The sequence below is a fragment of the Microcaecilia unicolor genome, chromosome 6, assembly GCF_901765095.1.
Source record: "Microcaecilia unicolor chromosome 6, aMicUni1.1, whole genome shotgun sequence".
NCBI classification, from domain to species: Eukaryota; Metazoa; Chordata; class Amphibia; order Gymnophiona; family Siphonopidae; genus Microcaecilia; species Microcaecilia unicolor.
Genome location: NC_044036.1, coordinates 344931172 through 344948644, shown reverse-complemented (window position 1 = coordinate 344948644; position 17473 = coordinate 344931172). Strand labels below are relative to the sequence as shown.

The 17473-nt window shown below is 45.0% G+C and overlaps 1 protein-coding gene across 3 annotated transcripts; it reads left to right on the top strand.

Annotated features, from left to right (window-relative positions):
- Positions 1 to 9881: 9881 nt before the first annotated feature.
- MCRIP1 (MAPK regulated corepressor interacting protein 1) lies at positions 9882 to 16191 on the top strand. Of its 3 annotated transcripts, XR_003942362.1 has the most exons (7): positions 9882 to 9972; positions 11598 to 11671; positions 11827 to 11945; positions 12397 to 12498; positions 14075 to 15183; positions 15238 to 15284; positions 15398 to 16191. XR_003942362.1 is itself a non-coding variant. In XM_030205157.1 (5 exons), exons 2-5 carry the CDS (start codon positions 11664 to 11666, stop codon positions 14137 to 14139), a joined length of 294 nt encoding a protein of 97 aa, XP_030061017.1. In that variant the 5' UTR covers positions 9882 to 9972; positions 11598 to 11663; the 3' UTR covers positions 14140 to 15227. The 3 variants fall into 3 exon arrangements, 2 of the variants coding, with proteins under 2 accessions (XP_030061017.1, XP_030061018.1); XM_030205157.1 differs by lacking the exons at positions 15238 to 15284; positions 15398 to 16191 and having other exon boundaries at positions 14075 to 15227; XM_030205158.1 differs by lacking the exons at positions 15238 to 15284; positions 15398 to 16191 and having other exon boundaries at positions 12397 to 12523; positions 14075 to 15227.
- The last annotated feature ends 1282 nt before the right edge of the window (positions 16192 to 17473 follow it).

Below are 17473 nucleotides of genomic sequence, written 5' to 3'. Positions count from 1 at the left end.
CATTTAGATTGCCTTTTTAAGGTGTTCTTTACAAAAGATTAAAATAGGGCTGGATGGGACAGGTCTGGCTATCTACATGCTAATGTTTGGAAGATATGAGACTCGTATACAGATAAGAGTGGAAAGGAATGCTTTGTCTTGATCGTCATTCACAGGTCTGTGCTGAACCAGTGAAAGGACAAGTGGAGGGCTATTTTCAATATGACGTCTAAGTCCAACTTTGGCTGTTTTGCTAAAGTGGGGAATGTAGCCATTTTCAAAACAGAAAAAATATATATATATTTTTTTAAGACTGGCTATTTGCTAGATGTATTTGTGCTCTGTGCGTTTATCTTTTTGGTCCGTTAAAATAAAAAATAGTCCAAGTGAAAAATGCAGAAAATCAAGCCATTGGGATGTAGGAGGAACCAGCATTCTTAGCAGACTGGCCACACAGACATCCCAGGAGAGCAATGGTGCACCCTAGGGGGCAGTGCAGTAGACTTCAAATAAATGCTCCCAGGTACACATCTCACCATTGTTCCCTTATCTTGTCTGCTGAGCTCCCTAACACCCACCCAAAACTCACTACCCCCAACTGTACACCACTGCAATCACCCTTATGGGTGAAGAGGTCACCTATATGTGGATACAGTGGTTTTCTGATGAGTTTTGGAGGCCTCACAGTTTCAACCACAAGTGTAACAGGTAAGGGGGGAGGTATGGGCCTGGGTCCACCTGTCTATAGTGCACTGCACCCACCACTAGACTACAGAGACCGACATGCTGCTCTAATGAACCTCTGGATTACATCTGAGGCTAGCAAGGAATGTTTTTAATCATGGGTTGGGGTTTGGGGTGGGAGGGGAGGGGTCAGTAACCACTGGGGGAGTAAGGGAAAGTCATCCCTGATTCCCTCCAGTGGTCATTATAAAAACAGGCCTAGCTCAAAATGTCTTTTTCATCCATTTGGATACAGAAAGTGAAGGTGCCTTGGTGCTTTATAACTTTTGCTACGTGAGACGTGGGGTAAGGAATATTGTAGATGAAAATATTCGAGTTATTCCCCAAGTTTTCCACGTCATCACTGTGACCCCTGACGCAGGTGCTAGTCACCGAAACACGGCCCGTGTCGGGTCAAGGCTCATTCATTAAAGAACTTTGTTCCATTTTAAAGGCCCGTGGTGCTGTTTTTTTGTTTGGACTTTAGTTTTAGTCCTGGACAGTTTTGTTTTGTTCCATTATGACTGGAAAACATCCAAATATTAGGAACGCCCAGATCCCGCCCTTAACATTCCCGACACGCCCCCTTGTGATATGAACGCACTTCCGGTGGACTTCATAGAAAAACATCGAAAATTTGGTTTTGAAAATACCAATTTTGGATGTCCAAATGCAGATTTATGCCACTTTTTAGACATTTTTCTCCTTTGAAAATGAGCCCAATAGTTTACTTGTCTCTCTAAGCTGTGCTCCATGCTTCACTCTCCAGCCCTTGTGAGCAATACTCAGTAGTAGAGATCTGAGGACCAAAAACTCATTCTACTTTCCTGGTTTGGTCCTCATATCCAGTCATATTTTCTTCCACAGATGAGCACCTGTTAGTATCTATGAGTCAGTCCTGTGGCATGGTCCGCTGCTCTCCACAAGCCCAGGTCTCAAGTCTGGTAGAGTATCCACACTCTGCTCCTGCTGCTCAACCTCCCAGTTCTGGACAGAGAGGCAATGCAGAGCTTTTTAGGAGGGTCTCTCTCTCTCTCTCTTCTGCTCAGTTGCTATGACAGCCATACTAATCCTAGCAGGCAGTCCCTCAGATATGAGGTTGACTCTGCTTTTGCGTGGAAGGTCCTGTGTGACTGCCACTTTCTCTCTGTAGGATTCTTGAGATGAACAGTATCCTGGTCCAGCCCTCATTCAGGAAACTCCAGGATACTAAAAATCATACTGTTATTGTTAGACATGTTAGCAGGGGTCATTAAGCACCCTGACAAGCAGCGGATATGTTTTTACACTGATCGTTCAGGGGTGCCACTCGCCCTTGCATCAATACAGAGCTATGAAATCCTAGGAATTTTCTAAATGGATTCCCTATAAGGATCCAGGGGAGGAGAATAGAGGCATTCTGGAGGGTACAGTGGGAACAGCTGTTGGATGAAATGTGTCTATTTTCCTCTTTCTGGGAATTGGATGCTAGAGAATACAGTGGTACTAGGAGTACACAAGGTAAGGTGGCTGAGAGATGCGACTTTTGCCAGCCTCAAGCAAAGAAAGATCAGAGGCCTGTGAGGAACACAGAGGAGAGGGGAGATGATTACTGGGAGAAAGCAGGTAAAACCATACCTGATCCACCTGATGAGTCACCCAGAAAGGACCCTGAAGATGAGTGAGAAGTAGAAAACTGCAGGAGGTGCGAGTAGAGACGGCCAAATGAAAAGACAAAGGACCTGTGCATAAATCTTAGTCCACACGAAGGAGCCAGAGAGGAGAGGATGTAGCCTGAAACAGTCAATATGAGTGTGGACTAAACTCATTCATTCCAGAGATTCAGAGACTGGAAGAGAATTCAAAATTCCTAAATGTAGGTCATGCTCAGGGACAACTACTTTATGACTTTAAGCTGCATTTTTCTAAATCATATTAAGCACTGGATCTGGTTTTATTTAGTAACTTCTCCAGTCAACCAATTTTCAAAGTGATTTAACCTGGCCAGCTATCTGCGATATCCAGCAGCACTTAACTGGGCAGTGCCCCCGAATACTGGCACTATCCAGCCATGTTGCAAGCAGGGCTATAGGCAGGTCCATTTGTGGGTGGGCCCAGGGGTGGTCTGGGAGGGGGGTGGGCATTTCCTCTCATTTCTTCTTCACTGCATTCCCTGGCGGTGTTAAATCCTACCTTTGCTGGCAGGGATGCCCAAACCTTGCTGCCGAGCTCCCTCCCATGCTGCCTGATCAGTGAAGTCACAGTGTGCTTCAGCTACTGATGCTGGCACTCCTGCACATGCTCAGTTCATACTGCTGAACTGGGAATACGCGAGACTGTCGGCGTTGGCAGCTGAAGCAATGCTACTGACTTCTCTGCTCAGGAAGCACAGGAGGGGTCTCAGGCTGCAGACTGCTTCAGCTGATGAGCCCTGGGAATCCCCTCCAGTATAAGGGTGTCTCTAGCATTTAGTGTGTGCTAATTTATTTTTTATTTTTGTTACATTTGTACCCCACACTCATGGCAGGCTCAATGCGGCAGGCAATGGAGGGTTAAGTGACTTGCCCAGAGTCACAAGGAGCTGCCTGTGCCGGGAATCGAACTCAGTCCCTCAGTTCCCCAGGACCAAAGTCCACCACCCTAACCACTAGGCCACTCCTCCACTCCTATAATAAAATTTTACGTGGGTGCTAAAAACGCTAGTGCATCTTAGTAAACGGGGCCCTAAGATTGTAGAATAGTCTGTTACACACGCTAGAGACTGACCTAAACTCTCTGTCCCCTCTCCCCACAGGCCAAAACCATTTCATATATTAACCCATTAGTGCCCAATGTTCCCATAATAAAATCCCATATGGGAACGTTAAACACCAATGGGTTAAAGGTCAAAAGAAGGTCAAACAACAGCCAGCATGGTTTAATGGTGAGATGGAAGAGGCAGTGAAAGTCGAAAACCCCATTTTCCAGAAAATGGAAAGCAGACACTAAAGAAAATAATAGGATGAGCACATTTGTTTATCCAAAACTGATAGGACCCAATGTCCAGAGTTGTTTATAATGGAAAAATAGTTAACTGTCATCTCCTCCAGACCGTCTGAAATAGACAAAAATAAAAGTAATAAGGCATGCCAAAAGAAAGTGTGAAAATAAGCTAATATTACAACTTTTCTCAGGTATATCCCAAGCAAAAAGCTCAAGAAATAGTCGGTTGGACCTGCTGAATGACAAGGGGGGAAAAGGAGTGCTGAGGAAGGATAAAGCAATAGCAGAAAGCGTAAATGATTTCTCTGACCCAGTCTTTACTGAGGAGGATGTTGGGGTCATGCCTACACCAGAAAATTTCTCTGATGGTGATGATTTAGAGAAATAAAAGTACATCACTAATAGGAGGCAAGATGGCGTCCGTGTAGGAAGTGTTAGAAGCTGCTCCTCCAACTCACCTGTACTTCGTTCGCAGTTGATTTTTCTTCTTATCCTTTTATGCCTAAAAGAAGGGGTAAACAGAGAGTTTGCCCTGCTCCCTCTTAGACCTGTGGTGGGGGTCCGATGGATCACTTCACAACCCCAGACGACTTGGCTGGACAGACTTCGCTGCAGGGAGAAGCGGCGGGAGGTGAACCGCTCTCCCCGCTTGAAGATGACATCTCTCTGAACCCAGACCTACGGAGTCCTCCAGTGATGCCGGCAGCCTTGCAGAACGAGTGTCCTGGATCAATTGAACCAGTGAAGGGATCAACCGACCTGGGAGCAGGGGCAGCCCCAAGCAATGGTTTGCCGAGTTTAGCAACGCAGGACAGCGTTGCTTGGTATTCCACCGGAGATTTTCGAGCAGAGAGAGGGGAGGAGACAAACTTGGGCAGCGGAGGAGCAACACAACTTCAATTAGGTATTTTGTCGATTAAAAAAACCTGAAAAAATGACTTTGGAGTCTATTTGGGACGCTCTGGTGAGTCTAGAGAACACTTTTTCTAATAAGATTACTTCAACGTTGATGGTTACTCAGGGAATTCCTGGTAAAATTGTGGAACTGGAAACGAACATACAACAGTCAGTCTTTTGAACAGGTAATTAAGTCAGATACTGATAAAATTAAAGAAGTTCAAGTTCCACTAATTAAAGAAAACTTATTGTTACAAAGGAAAATAGAAAGTCTGGAAAATCAGCAAAGAATGAGAACCTTGCGATTTATAAACTTTCCTAACGTGCCAGCTGTGGCTCCTTTAATTACTTTCAAGAGAAATCTATCAAGTTTTGAAAATACCAGAGCAACTGGTATCAAGAATTTATTATCTCTTACCTTATGTTAAGAAACCTATGGGTCAACCTACTACTACTACTATTTAGCATTTCTATAGCGCTACAAGGCGTACGCAGCACTGCACAAACATAGAAGAAAGACAGTCCCTGCTCAAAGAGCTTACAATCTAATAGACAAAAAATAAAGTAAGCAAATCAAATCAATTAATGTGAACGGGAAGAGAGGAGGGTAAGTGGAGGCGAGTGGTTACAAGTGGTTACGAGTCAAAAGCAATGTTAAAGAGATGGGCTTTCAGTCTAGATTTAAAAGTGGCCAAGGATGGGGCAAGACGTAGGGGCTCAGGAAGTTTATTACAGGCGTAGGGTGCAGCAAGACAGAAGGCTCGAAGTCTGGAGTTGGCAGTAGTGGAGAAGGGAATAGATAAGAAGGATTTATCCATGGAGCGGAGTGCACGGGAAGGGGTGTAGGGAAGGACGAGTGTGGAGAGATACTGGGGAGCAGCAGAGTGAGTACATTTATAGGTTAGTAGAAGAGGTTTGAACAGGATGCGAAAACGGAAGGGAGCCAGTGAAGGGTCTTGAGGAGAGGGGTAGTATGAGTAAAGCGACCCTGGCGGAAGACAAGACGGGCAGCAGAGTTTTGAACCGATTGGAGAGGGGAGAGGTGACTAAGTGGGAGGCCAGCAAGAAGCAGATTGCAGTAGTCTAAACGAGAGGTGACAAGGGTGTGGATGAGGGTTTTGGTAGAGTGCTCGGAAAGAAAGGGGCGGATTTTACAGATGTTGTAAAGAAAGAAACGACAGGTCTTGGCGATCTGAGGAGACAGGGAGAATGAGAGAGCCATCAACAGAAATAGAAAACGGGGGGCGTGGGGAGGTGGGTTTGGGGGGGGAAATGAGAAGCTCAGTTTTGGTCATGTTTAATTTCAGGTGGCGTTGAGACATCCAGACAGCAATGTCAGACAAGCAACCAATAACAATGAATATTGAGATAGCACTTGATGAGTTAAATTTATCCCAGACTATACAGGACGACTCTTTGGGAGTACAAGCCGCTACTTTAATAGTGCATTTTGTTCTTCAACCACACCGAGACTGGATTCTAAAGACTTTTTTTTCGCTACAGGCAAGAATTATTTTTGAACTATAAAATCAAGGTTTTTCCAAACTCAAAAAAGGTGCCAGTCCTTCTTAAAATTGCATTCACTTGTTCTCCAGTTAGGGGGAACTTTCTGGCTTAATTTCCCCTGCAAAGTGTGTTATTAAATTGCAGTCCGTTAAATATGTTTTCTTTGAAAGTGATCACTTGTCTTTTTTGGACTCTAAACAAAGCCTGGTCTTACCTCCTCTGTTAACAGCTCCTGCAATGTCTAATCCGTAAATGAAATAAATTAACCTGGGGGGTTGTTCCTGCACTTTTCCAAATCTCTATCATTTAGATATGAATCCTTGAATTGTGCCTTGCCTCTGAATTTGTGGACTTAAGAATATCTGTCATTTATGAGATTATCAAGCTTATTTTCGAAAGAGAAGGACGCCCATCTTTCGACACAAATCGGGAGATGGACGTCCTTCTTGCAAGGTCGTCCAAATCGGCATAATCGAAAGCCAATTTTTTGACACCCTCGACTGCTTTCCATCGCGGGGATGACCAAAGTTCATGGGGGTGTGTCGGCAGGGTAGCAAAGGCGGGACTGGGGCGTGATTAGGAGATGGTCGTCCTCGGCTGATAATAGAAAAAAATAGGGCATCCCTGATGAGCACTTGGCTGACTTTACTTGGTCCATTTTTTTTCACGACCAAGCCTCAAAAAGGTGCCTGAACTGACCAGATGACCACAGGAGGGAATCGGGGATGACCTCCCCTTACTCCCCCAGTGGTCACTAACCCCCTCCCACCATAAAAAAATGTTTAAAAATACTTTTTTGCCAGCTTCAAATGCCATACTCGGGTCCATCGCAGCAGTATACAGGTCCCTGGAGCAGTTGTAGTGGGTGCAGTGTACTTCAGGCAGGCGGACCTGGGGGGGGGGGGGGTTTGGGGGGCTCAGCACCCAAGGTAAGGGAGCTATGCACCTGGGAGCAATTTGTGAAGTCCACTGCAGTGGCCCTAGGGTGCCTGGTTGGTGTCCTGGCATGTGAGGGGGACCAATGCACTACAAATGCTGGCTCCTCCCACGACCAAATGGCTTGGATTTGAACGTTTTTGAGATAGACGTCTTTGGTTTCCATTATCGCCGAAAACCGAGGACGACCATCTTTAAGGTCGACCTAAATGTCAAGATTTGGGCGTCCCCGATTGTATTATCGAAACGAAAGATGGACGTCCATCTTGTTTCAATAATACGTGTTGCCCCGCCCCTTCGCGGCACCGTCCTTAGAGTTGAGCACCCTTAGAGATGGTTGTCCCCGTTTGAAAATGCCCTTCCACGTTTTCCTCTTATGGCTTTGTGACATTGTTCTTTCTGTCAAGAAATTTTTTTTCTTGTGTAATGTATTGAAATTAGTAAAAAAAATAAAAAATAAAAATAAAAGAACTAATAGATGATAATGACCAACTCAAGAGCAACAAATTGCCAGGGATGAAGTTGTCCATCCCAGAGACCTGAATGTGTATATTCCAATTAAATCTAATTAGTGCCAATAATTGTTTGTTAAAAAGCTAATTATTGGTGCTAATTAATGCATTTCATTAAATTGCTTGTGAATTGGGCAGATGGCCAAATTTGCTCACACAATTTTTGGGAACTTTAAGGGAATTAGGAGGTTAGTGCCTTATATTTAGGAGGTGGTAAGTAGTTCTGCACAAATTGCAAAAGTACTGATTTACATGAGTTAATTGCAGCCCACTGATCACATATCACCTTCCATATTTATTGTGCACCAGTAACACACCCTGTAACTCAAAAAGCACTTAACTTGTGGTAATTGCCAAAATACGTCAAGCAGGGACTGTCTCTTCATGTTTAAGTGAACAGTGCTGCGTACGTCTAGCAGCGCTATAGAAATGATAAGTACATAAGTACATAAGTAGTGCCATACTGGGAAAGACCAAAGGTCCATCTAGCCCAGCATCCTGTCACCGACAGTGGCCAATCCAGGTCAAGGGCACCTGGCACGCTCCCCAAACGTAAAAACATTCCAGACATGTTATACCTAAAAATGCGGAATTTTTCCAAGTCCATTTAATAGCGGTCTATGGACTTGTCCTTTAGGAATCTATCTAACCCCTTTTTAAACTCCGTCAAGCTAACCGCCCGTACCACGTTCTCCGGCAACGAATTCCAGAGTCTAATTACACGTTGGGTGAAGAAAAATTTTCTCCGATTCGTTTTAAATTTACCACACTGTAGCTTCAACTCATGCCCTCTAGTCCTAGTATTTTTGGATAGCGTGAACAGTCGCTTCACATCCACCCGATCCATTTCCACTCATTATTTTATACACTTCTATCATATCTCCCCTCAGCCGTCTCTTCTCCAAGCTGAAAAGCCCTAGCCTTCTCAGCCTCTCTTCATAGGAAAGTCGTCCCATCCCCACTATCATTTTCGTCGCCCTTCGCTGTACCTTTTCCAATTCTACTATATCTTTTTTGAGATACGGAGACCAGTACTGAACACAATACTCCAGGTGCGGTCGCACCATGGAGCGATACAACGGCATTATAACATCCGCACACCTGGACTCCATACCCTTCCTAATAACACCCAACATTCTATTCGCTTTCCTAGCCGCAGCAGCACACTGAGCAGAAGGTTTCAGCGTATCATCGACGACGACACCCAGATCCCTTTCTTGATCTGTAACTCCTAACGCGGAACCTTGCAAGACGTAGCTATAATTCGGGTTCCTCTTACCCACATGCATCACTTTGCACTTGTCAACATTGAACTTCATCTGCCACTTGCACGCCCATTCTCCCAGTCTCGCAAGGTCCTCCTGTAATCGTTCACATTCCTCCTGCGACTTGACGACCCTGAATAATTTTGTGTCATCGGCGAATTTAATTACCTAGCAGTAGGTAGTAGTAGTATCACAAAGCCTCTTAACACTGATGTGAGCTAGTAAGTGCTTAACGTGGTTTAGGAAAAGAGCCCTTAGGTGACTGGGCATCTAATCGCAGATACATTTTGACATGAACGAGTGCAAAGTGATGCACATAGAGAAAAATAATTCCAATGACAGGTCCAAAAAGCTGAGTTCTTTTCTTGGGAATCATTGACCTTTTCAGTGGAATATGCTGTGGCAGCTTATTCATAAATAAAAAGCAAATACCACGTTAAGAGATTATTTGACAAGGGATGGAGAAGTAAACTGAGGCCATCATATTTAAGTATAGCTCCCTGCTGCATCCGTAGCTTGAGTATTGTGTGTGATTAGTCAACCCATCTCCGAATATACCAGTGGACTCATAGAATGGTGCCAACAATTATAAATGGGACAGACCCCCCCCCCCCCCCCCCTTTTTATGGAGAGAAGCTACAGGTTACAGCTCTTAGATACTACAGAAAAAAGACAGTTATTTAACCTGTCAAGAGAGTATAATTAGCGCTGCAAAGGTAACAAATAGGAGCAATGATTTTTGTGCATCTGTTGCTGGAGCAAGTGGTTCACGCAAAGGTGATCAGAAGAGCTTTGGAGGAAAACAAACGCCACAAGTGGGTCTTTTACTAACGATGACGAAACACCCTCGTGCTTCCCGGGATCCTCCTCCTCCCTCTGAAGATCCCCTGGAGGCACCTGCCGCGCGCGCGCTGCGTGACAAGGGGGCGGAGTAGGACATATGAGGACGCCGCGCTGTGATTGGCGGAGCTTAGCGCGCTCACTCCGCCCTCCTCGCCCCTCCTCCGCACACACTGAAGCTGTACACCAGGGCCTTACTTCAATAAAGTTTTATTGAAGAAATGCGCAGCCGCAGCTTTCTTTTCCCCTCTGAGCGCGTCACCGCCGTTGTGTGACGTCACTTCCTGCCTGCTAGTGCCAGCTGGGTTCCTGCTAGAGGAGGAAGAGGAGGAGGAGGTGAAGAAGAGGAAAAGGTGAGAGGAGAGGGAGGAGGGGCAGGGGAAAGAGGGGGGGAGGGGGGGCTAAGACTGGGGAGAGCAGGTCTTGGTGTCAGATTCAAAACAGAACATCAGGGTCAACCAACCTCACACTCCCCCCTTTGCCTGTCCAGGTACCAGACAGGTGAGTTGGGAAAGAGGAAGGTGAGACCCAGAAAGAGAGGAAAAGGGGGGAGGGGGTAACCCCCAGGTAGACAGATCTAAAAGGGGGGAGAGGGTAACCCCCAGGCACACAGATCCAAAAGGGGGGAGGGGGTAACCCCCAGGTAGACAGATCTAAAAGGGGAGAGGGGGGTAACCCCCAGGCACACAGATCCAAAAGGGGGGAGGGGGTAACCCCCAGGTAGACAGATCTAAAAGGGGGGAGGGGGTAACCCCCCAGGCACACAGATCTAAAAGGGGGGAGGGGGGTAACCCCCAGGCACACAGATCCAAAAGGGGGGAGGGGGTAACCCCCAGGTAGACATCTAAAAGGGGGGAGGGGGTAACCCCCAGGCACACAGATCCAAAAGGGGAGAGGGGGGTAACCCCCAGGTAGACAGATCCAAAAGGGGGGAGGGGGTAACCCCCAGGTAGACAGATCTAAAAGGGGAGAGGGGGTAACCCCCAGGTAGATCTAAAAGGGGGGAGGGGGGTAACCCCCAGGCACACAGATCCAAAAGGGGGGAGGGGGTAACCCCCAGGTAGACAGATCTAAAAGGGGGGAAAGGGGGAGGGGTAACCCCCAGGCACACCACATCCAAAAGGGGGGAGGGGGGTAACCCCCAGGTAGACAGATCCTGTACTTTCATTTTCAATGTACTTGTTATCTGTGTAAGTTTCTGTAATAAACATAAACCTCAGTGTTATTAGTGACTGTCAGACACCTGCTGATCCCGGTGGACCCTTCACCTCTACTAAATTGTCTCTGACTGGCTCAGATCTTTAAGCATTAGTTGTGAATAAAGATGAGCAGCATATTTCAATACAGAGGTGACGGCAGCCGTCTGGAAAAACCCATGAAAGGCCTTTGTTTCAGTTTCTGTTACTGGGTGACCTGACACATAAGTGGATTTCTGTCAGAAGCAGATTGTGCTCACCTTGATGAAGGCAGACGATCTACAATCCTTTATTGGAAACCTATTCACAACAATTGACAATTATATCTTTTATGTATCAAAACATTGGCCAATACTTTGCTTTACTACCTTTTAAATCCACATATGTGCTCTTTTCCTGCTAATACCTGGGCTCTTTACTTTCCAAGGAGTGGAGGAGTAGCCTTGTGGTTAGTGCAGCGGACTTTGATCCTGGGGAACCGGGTTCAGTGCCCACTGCAGCTGCTTGTGACCCTGGTGGGCAAGTCACTTAAACCTGCATATACTGTGTAAACCACTTTGAATGTAGTTGCAAACCCCACAAATAGGTAGTATATATCAAACCCCATTCCCAAGTATGAAGGGCAGTGTCTGATCTTCAGAAATAAGCTGGTTGGACTCTGAGAAAAGTCTGTCGTGTGACTTAAGCACTTGATATAATGGCCAGTTCCTGTTACTATCTCCTCCATTTTCCAGGGTTGATGCTTGAAACACCATTTAATTCTTTTCCCTTTGTCTATTCAGAAAAGTCCCAGAGCAGACCAGTGAGAAGTGCTCTGGCATCAGGGTGGCCAGAAAGACAAATTTGCAATGACCAGGTAATAAATTTTAATTAATTCTATGGAACCCCCAAAATTAGCTACATTGTTATCCTGGTCAGTGCATGTACTATTTGTTATGATTCGGAAGTGGCTGCCTAGAAACTGCTTCTATTTATCACATTCAAAACTGTCAGGACTTTGCTGTCTTTCAGCTCTCCAGTATCCAGAGTTGTTTATAATGGAAAGAGGAATAGCAGCCCACGGTCTCCAACTAGCAGCAGTGAGATCTTCACCCCTGCACATGAGGAGAATGTGCGCTTCATTTATGAAGGTTTGTCTGAGGGATCTAGGCTGAGAACAGAGTGTGGCAGGGTGGAAAGGATATGCTTATTCCAGTCACAGACACAAGAGTTCTCCATTAGGCATGTTAAAAGAGCTGCATTCAGCAACAACCCAGGGAAGAGATGAGCTTATGCCCTAAGAGGATGGACTGGGGCAGGGTACCTGATACCCAGGCCTTAGTGATGTACAGCTTGAAGTTCCCAGACCAAAAAGAAATCCTTGCAGGAGCCTGGGTGCTCAAGGGCTGCCTGACTCACAGACTATAATTTGGCTCTCCATGTTGTAGTATTTAAGACAGCTTTACCTTTTAACTTTAGTTTTATGCTGCAAAGATAATAGAATATATTTCTGCTTACATTCTGTGATGAGACCTGGAGCAGAGTGAGCTTATGGTAGCAGGCAATGCTTTTCGTTCTGTTTGTTACCCTGTCTCTCTGCAGCATGGCAGTGTGTGGAACGGGACCTGCGCAATCAATTGTCTGGCAGCGAGAGGGGCCTAGTAGAGGAGTATGTGGAGAAGATCCCAAATCCTGGTCTGAAATGTGAGTTCCAACAGAAGAGGGTGAGGTGGGTGGATGTTCACAGCAGAGGTTTAAAGTCTTGAATAGGCCAGCTGGATATCAACTGTGAGAAAATGGATGTCTCATCTGTAGAAGGGGACCTAGACGGTCTCAAAACCTTATGTGCAACAGCTTTAAAATAAATATTTATTACGTTATTTAGCCCGTCCTCCCACCAGTGCCCAGAATGGGTTACAGAATTACAGTCTTATAATAAAACAGTACAACATATAAGAAAATAAAATAGAATTAAACAACGGTTCCAGCCTGACAATAGTTTTGCTTTAGTCCAATACAAGGTATTATTTTGCTTGTAAACCGCTTAGTGGGGTTTAAAATAGGTTTGGATAGCTTCCTAAAAGATGGACGAGGAAAATCCAGTTCTTGTTTCTAGGGTAAGCAGCATAAAATGTATTCTGTTTTGGGATCTTGCCAGGTATTTGTGACCTGGATTGACCACTGTTGGAAACAGGATGCTGGGCTTGATGGACCTTTGGTCTTTCCCAGTATGGCAATACTTATGTACTTATGATCTACCAGTTAGGTATGGCAGTATATTAAGCATCAAAAACCATAAACCAAGGTTTGAAAGCCTGCAAAAAGCCAGCTTTCTACAGGAAATAAATCTGAAATGCCCTGTTCAGGCAGTTTCTCCTCCAATATAGTTCATGACCTTATTCACTAGGAAGCAGCACAACCTTTGGCTTACTTCTCACAAAAAGCTTCCCTGGAATTCCTGGCAGTTATTTTTAGTCCCGTGAGAGAAGATCAAGGGTAAAAAATGTTTTCCCAGTTTGAGAATGTTTTGTGACATGTATGTAGTGATCTCCACCTGCAGCAAAGAGTTTCTTGTGTTGGGTGTATGTGAGATGAACTTTGGAAATTGAGGCTCCAGAACATTAGATGCAAAAAAAAAAACAAAGCTCATATTGCAAAATGGAGGATATGTGGGGTGTTTATTTTTAGAAAGTGTTGCTGGGTCCTGATGGTGCAGAAGGGCCTCTGTGAGGCATTTAACATTTGTTGGATTGCAGGTGATGGAAGAGCTTGAGATTCTCTGCGATGGTATTTTTAGTTTTGGCTTACTATTTATGTCGCTCTTCACTCACTGGCACCAGAATGGCCTTACAATCAAATTCTAAAACAGCCCCCCCCCCCCCCCCCCCCCCCGGCAGCGCAGTCATTTAGCAAGCACCTGGGGATAAAGTAGGTTTTGAACCTCTTTGAATTTGGGACGTGGGGGTCTTTGACTCTAAGATAACAGGTGAGAGGATTACGTAATAAAGGAGCCAAAGCGTAAAAGATTGAGTGTGGGGTTGACCCAGGCCGCACTTCGGTGGGGATTGGTCTTTCCTGAAAATCACTGTGGGAGAGGAGGAACCTAGAATGAATCACTGAAAAAAGGTTATGAGAGAGACTTGTTGTGAAATGTTTATGGAACAGGATCAGAATCTTGAGCCAGTGAAGTTTAAGGGGATCAGACAATCAAAGCTGTTGGCGTGGGGGATGTTTCATTCTGGTTGACTTTCCTTTTCTCTCTCTCTCTCTCTTCTCTTAGCATTTAAACCTGTTGACTTGAGTGAGCTGAAAAGAAGAAACACACAAGATGCCAAAAAGTCCTAACTGTGCAGCTTCTGCTTTCCGGATCCACATTATTTGCTTGGAAATCATCAGGAGATTCTGTTTGGAAGAATCTTTTTCTTTTTTTTTTTGCTATTTGATTTCAGTCCATTTCGGCACTGGACAGTCTAATTTTGAACTATGCCAGGGGTATCTACAACAAGATGTCCTGAACTCATTTTTTTTAGTTTTCCCTCTTTCTTCTCAGCATATTCTAGGCCATGTAGCATCCTTGGACCTTGTGGTGGGGGAGGGATCTAGGGTTACCCAACAAAGTACTTGAAAATGTTTTTAAAACTCCTATTTTGAAGTTTTGGCTGATGAAATGGTGTTGCTTGTGCTTCTGATGCTTCTGTGCTATTGTACCCCATTCTGGCCTGGACAATGCTGATACGCTGCAGATCATCGCGTTACTGAGCCAACCAATGACACCTTGCCTTCGAAGAGTAATAGAAGCTACATCCCAAGCCCTTCCACTGCTAAAGCCTAATTACTTTTCCTCATGGCACCTTGGCATCAGAGCCATGATGACCAGCAGCACCCCAGGCCTTTTAGAGCAGTTTAGAGGTACATAGGAGGAATGCAGAACACTGCTATGGTGGGGCAGACACAGAAGGGTGATTATCAATAGCACAGCACTGATGTTAGCCACATCATGACTGATACATTTCTGCAACTGGGAACCTGCAAAAAATGAGGCACAGATGGCTGAGTGATGTACAGTCTGTCACTTTGGGACACTGGCGAGCTGGAGCGGTGCATTATTAGTAGAGGGGAGAGTGGCATACGGTGTAATGTGGAGCAATGCGTTATTAGTAGAGGGAGAGTGTTGTAATGTAGAGAGGTCCATTAGAAGGGAGAGTGACGTAGGGTGTAATGTGGAGCGTTGTGTTATTAGGAGAGGGAAGAATGGTATTCGGTGTAATGTGGAGCAGTGCATTATTAGTAAGGGAGAGCTTGTAATGTGGAGCAGCCTATTAGAAGGGAGAGTGACGTTGGGTGTAACATGAAGTGGTGTGTTATTAGGAGAGGGGGGAGTGATGTAGGGTGTAAGGTGGAATGGGGTGTTATTAGGAGAGGGGGAGTGATGTAGGTTGTAAGGTGGAGCGGGGTGTTATTAGGAGAGGGGGAGTGACGTAGGGTGTAAGGTGGAGCGGGGTGTTATTAGGAGAGGGGGAGTGACGTAGGGTGTAAGGTGGAGCGGGGTGTTATTAGGAGAGGGGGAGTGACTTAGGAGAGGGGGAGTGACGTAGGGTGTAAGGTGGAGTGGGGTGTGGTTAGGAGAGGGGAGAGTGATGTACAGTGTAGCACTTTGGGACACTGCTGGGCTGGAGCAGTATTTTGTTCGTAATCATTCTATTTACTTTATCATTGTTCTAATGTATATAAGAAAAAATCCATTTCCTAGTGGCAGATGGATATGTGTAGCAGTGACTGTCTGTCCTCTGTCTCTGGGTTTGGAGATTGAGGAGAGCCTCAGCCTGTCCTGTGAGCAGACTCCCATCATGTTGGAGTGTGGGGTGAACCCCACTTGATATCCATTGTGAAGGAAAGGTTTGAAATAATTGAAATACAACTTTCAAAACATGTAACAAAATAAAGCTTGCTGTGATTTACAGACTGCAGTGCAGTTATCTTTAGTGGAAGCTGGAGCGCAATGGGAAGAGTTCTTTTGGGGTTTGCAAATGCAGCAGTGAAATCCTCCCTCCTTCAATGAGGCAGAAGGTTCCTAAGTAGTGAGGATGTGGGGTTTCTGCCTTGCTAAGTAAAAGAAGAAAGGCAGTGAGACAGTAAGGATTTCTTTTTTTAAGTGGAGTAATGGGTAGTCCCCTGGTCCTAGGAATCACCTCCTCAGAATATCACTGGGTGTCTGGGTTATGTTATCTAGCAAAAAGATCCTATTTTTTCTCAATAAGCGGCAACACTAGACAGCTTGCAGAGTAATCTATGGTACTAGAGACAAAGCCAGCCCCTTCCTCAAACCTGATTCTATCAGGATTTCAGAACTTGAAGTATGTTTGCAATAAATAAACTTGGATAATTTTTGTAATTGAATACAGAACTGTAAAGCCAGTGGTGCAGTCTGTGAGGAGTGATATGAGCACACACTGTAAACAAGACCTGTAAAGCTACTACTACTACTACTACTTAACACTTCTAGAGCGGTACTAGGGTTACGCAGCGCTGTACACTTTAACAAAGAAGGACAGTCCCTGCTCATACGAGCTTACAATCTAATGGACAAAATGTGCAGACAATCAAATTGGGGCAGTCTAGATTTCATGAATAGAGGCATAATGGTTAGGTGCCGAAGGCGACATTGAAGAGGTGGGCTTTTCAGCAGTGCAGTTAAGTGAGTGATGATGTGAGCGCACACTGTAAACAAGACCTGTAAAACTCAGCAGTGCAGTCAGTGAGTGGTGATGCGTGCAGACACTGTAAACAAGACCTGTAAAGCTCACTGGTGCAGTGTGTGAGGAGTGATGTGAGTGCACACTGTAAACAAGGCCTGTAAAACTCAGCAGTGCAGTCAGTGAGTGGTGATGCGTGCAGACACTGTAAACAAGACCTGTAAAGCTCACTGGTGCAATGTGTGAGGAGTGATGTGAGTGCATACTGTAAACAAGGCCTGTAAAACCCAGCAGTGCATTCAGTGAGTGGTGATGCATGCAGACACTGTAAACAAGACCTGTAAAGCTCACTTGTGCAATGTGTGAGGAGTGATGTGAGTGTACACTGTAAACAAGGCCTGTAAAACTCAGCAGTGCAGTCAAGTGAATGATGATGTGAGCGCACACTGTAAACAAGACCTGTAAAGCTCACTGGTGCAGTGTGTGAGGAGTGATGTGAGTGCACACTGTAAACTGAGGCCTGTAAAAATCAGTGGTACTTAAAAAAAAAATTGAAATTATTAATTCTTTATTAAACATCTGGAATACTGCAAGCAGTACAAGTTAGCTTTTATATTAAACAGTTAAAACATACAACAGGGCGAAAGCGAAAAGAAAACTGTTAGAAAGAACAAGCCCATCCCCTCTGTCTGCTAGTATAAATGTTACCAATGTGGCCTGCCATGTGGGAGTCTTACAAACATGTCAACAGGACAAGTGCCAAGTACACACGTGAACTATACAATAATATAAAAAAAATAATAATTTAGTATCATAAACAAGTGAAATATTAACATAGTAAAATTAACTTCTGACCTTTAAATTAACAGTGTCAATGATATGCTCTTCAAATTCGGGACACTTTTACGGAGAGACAAACCCACAGTAAAAGAGCAATGGAGAAGGCGATGCACACCACATACCGTTTGTGTTCATGCTTTACTTTC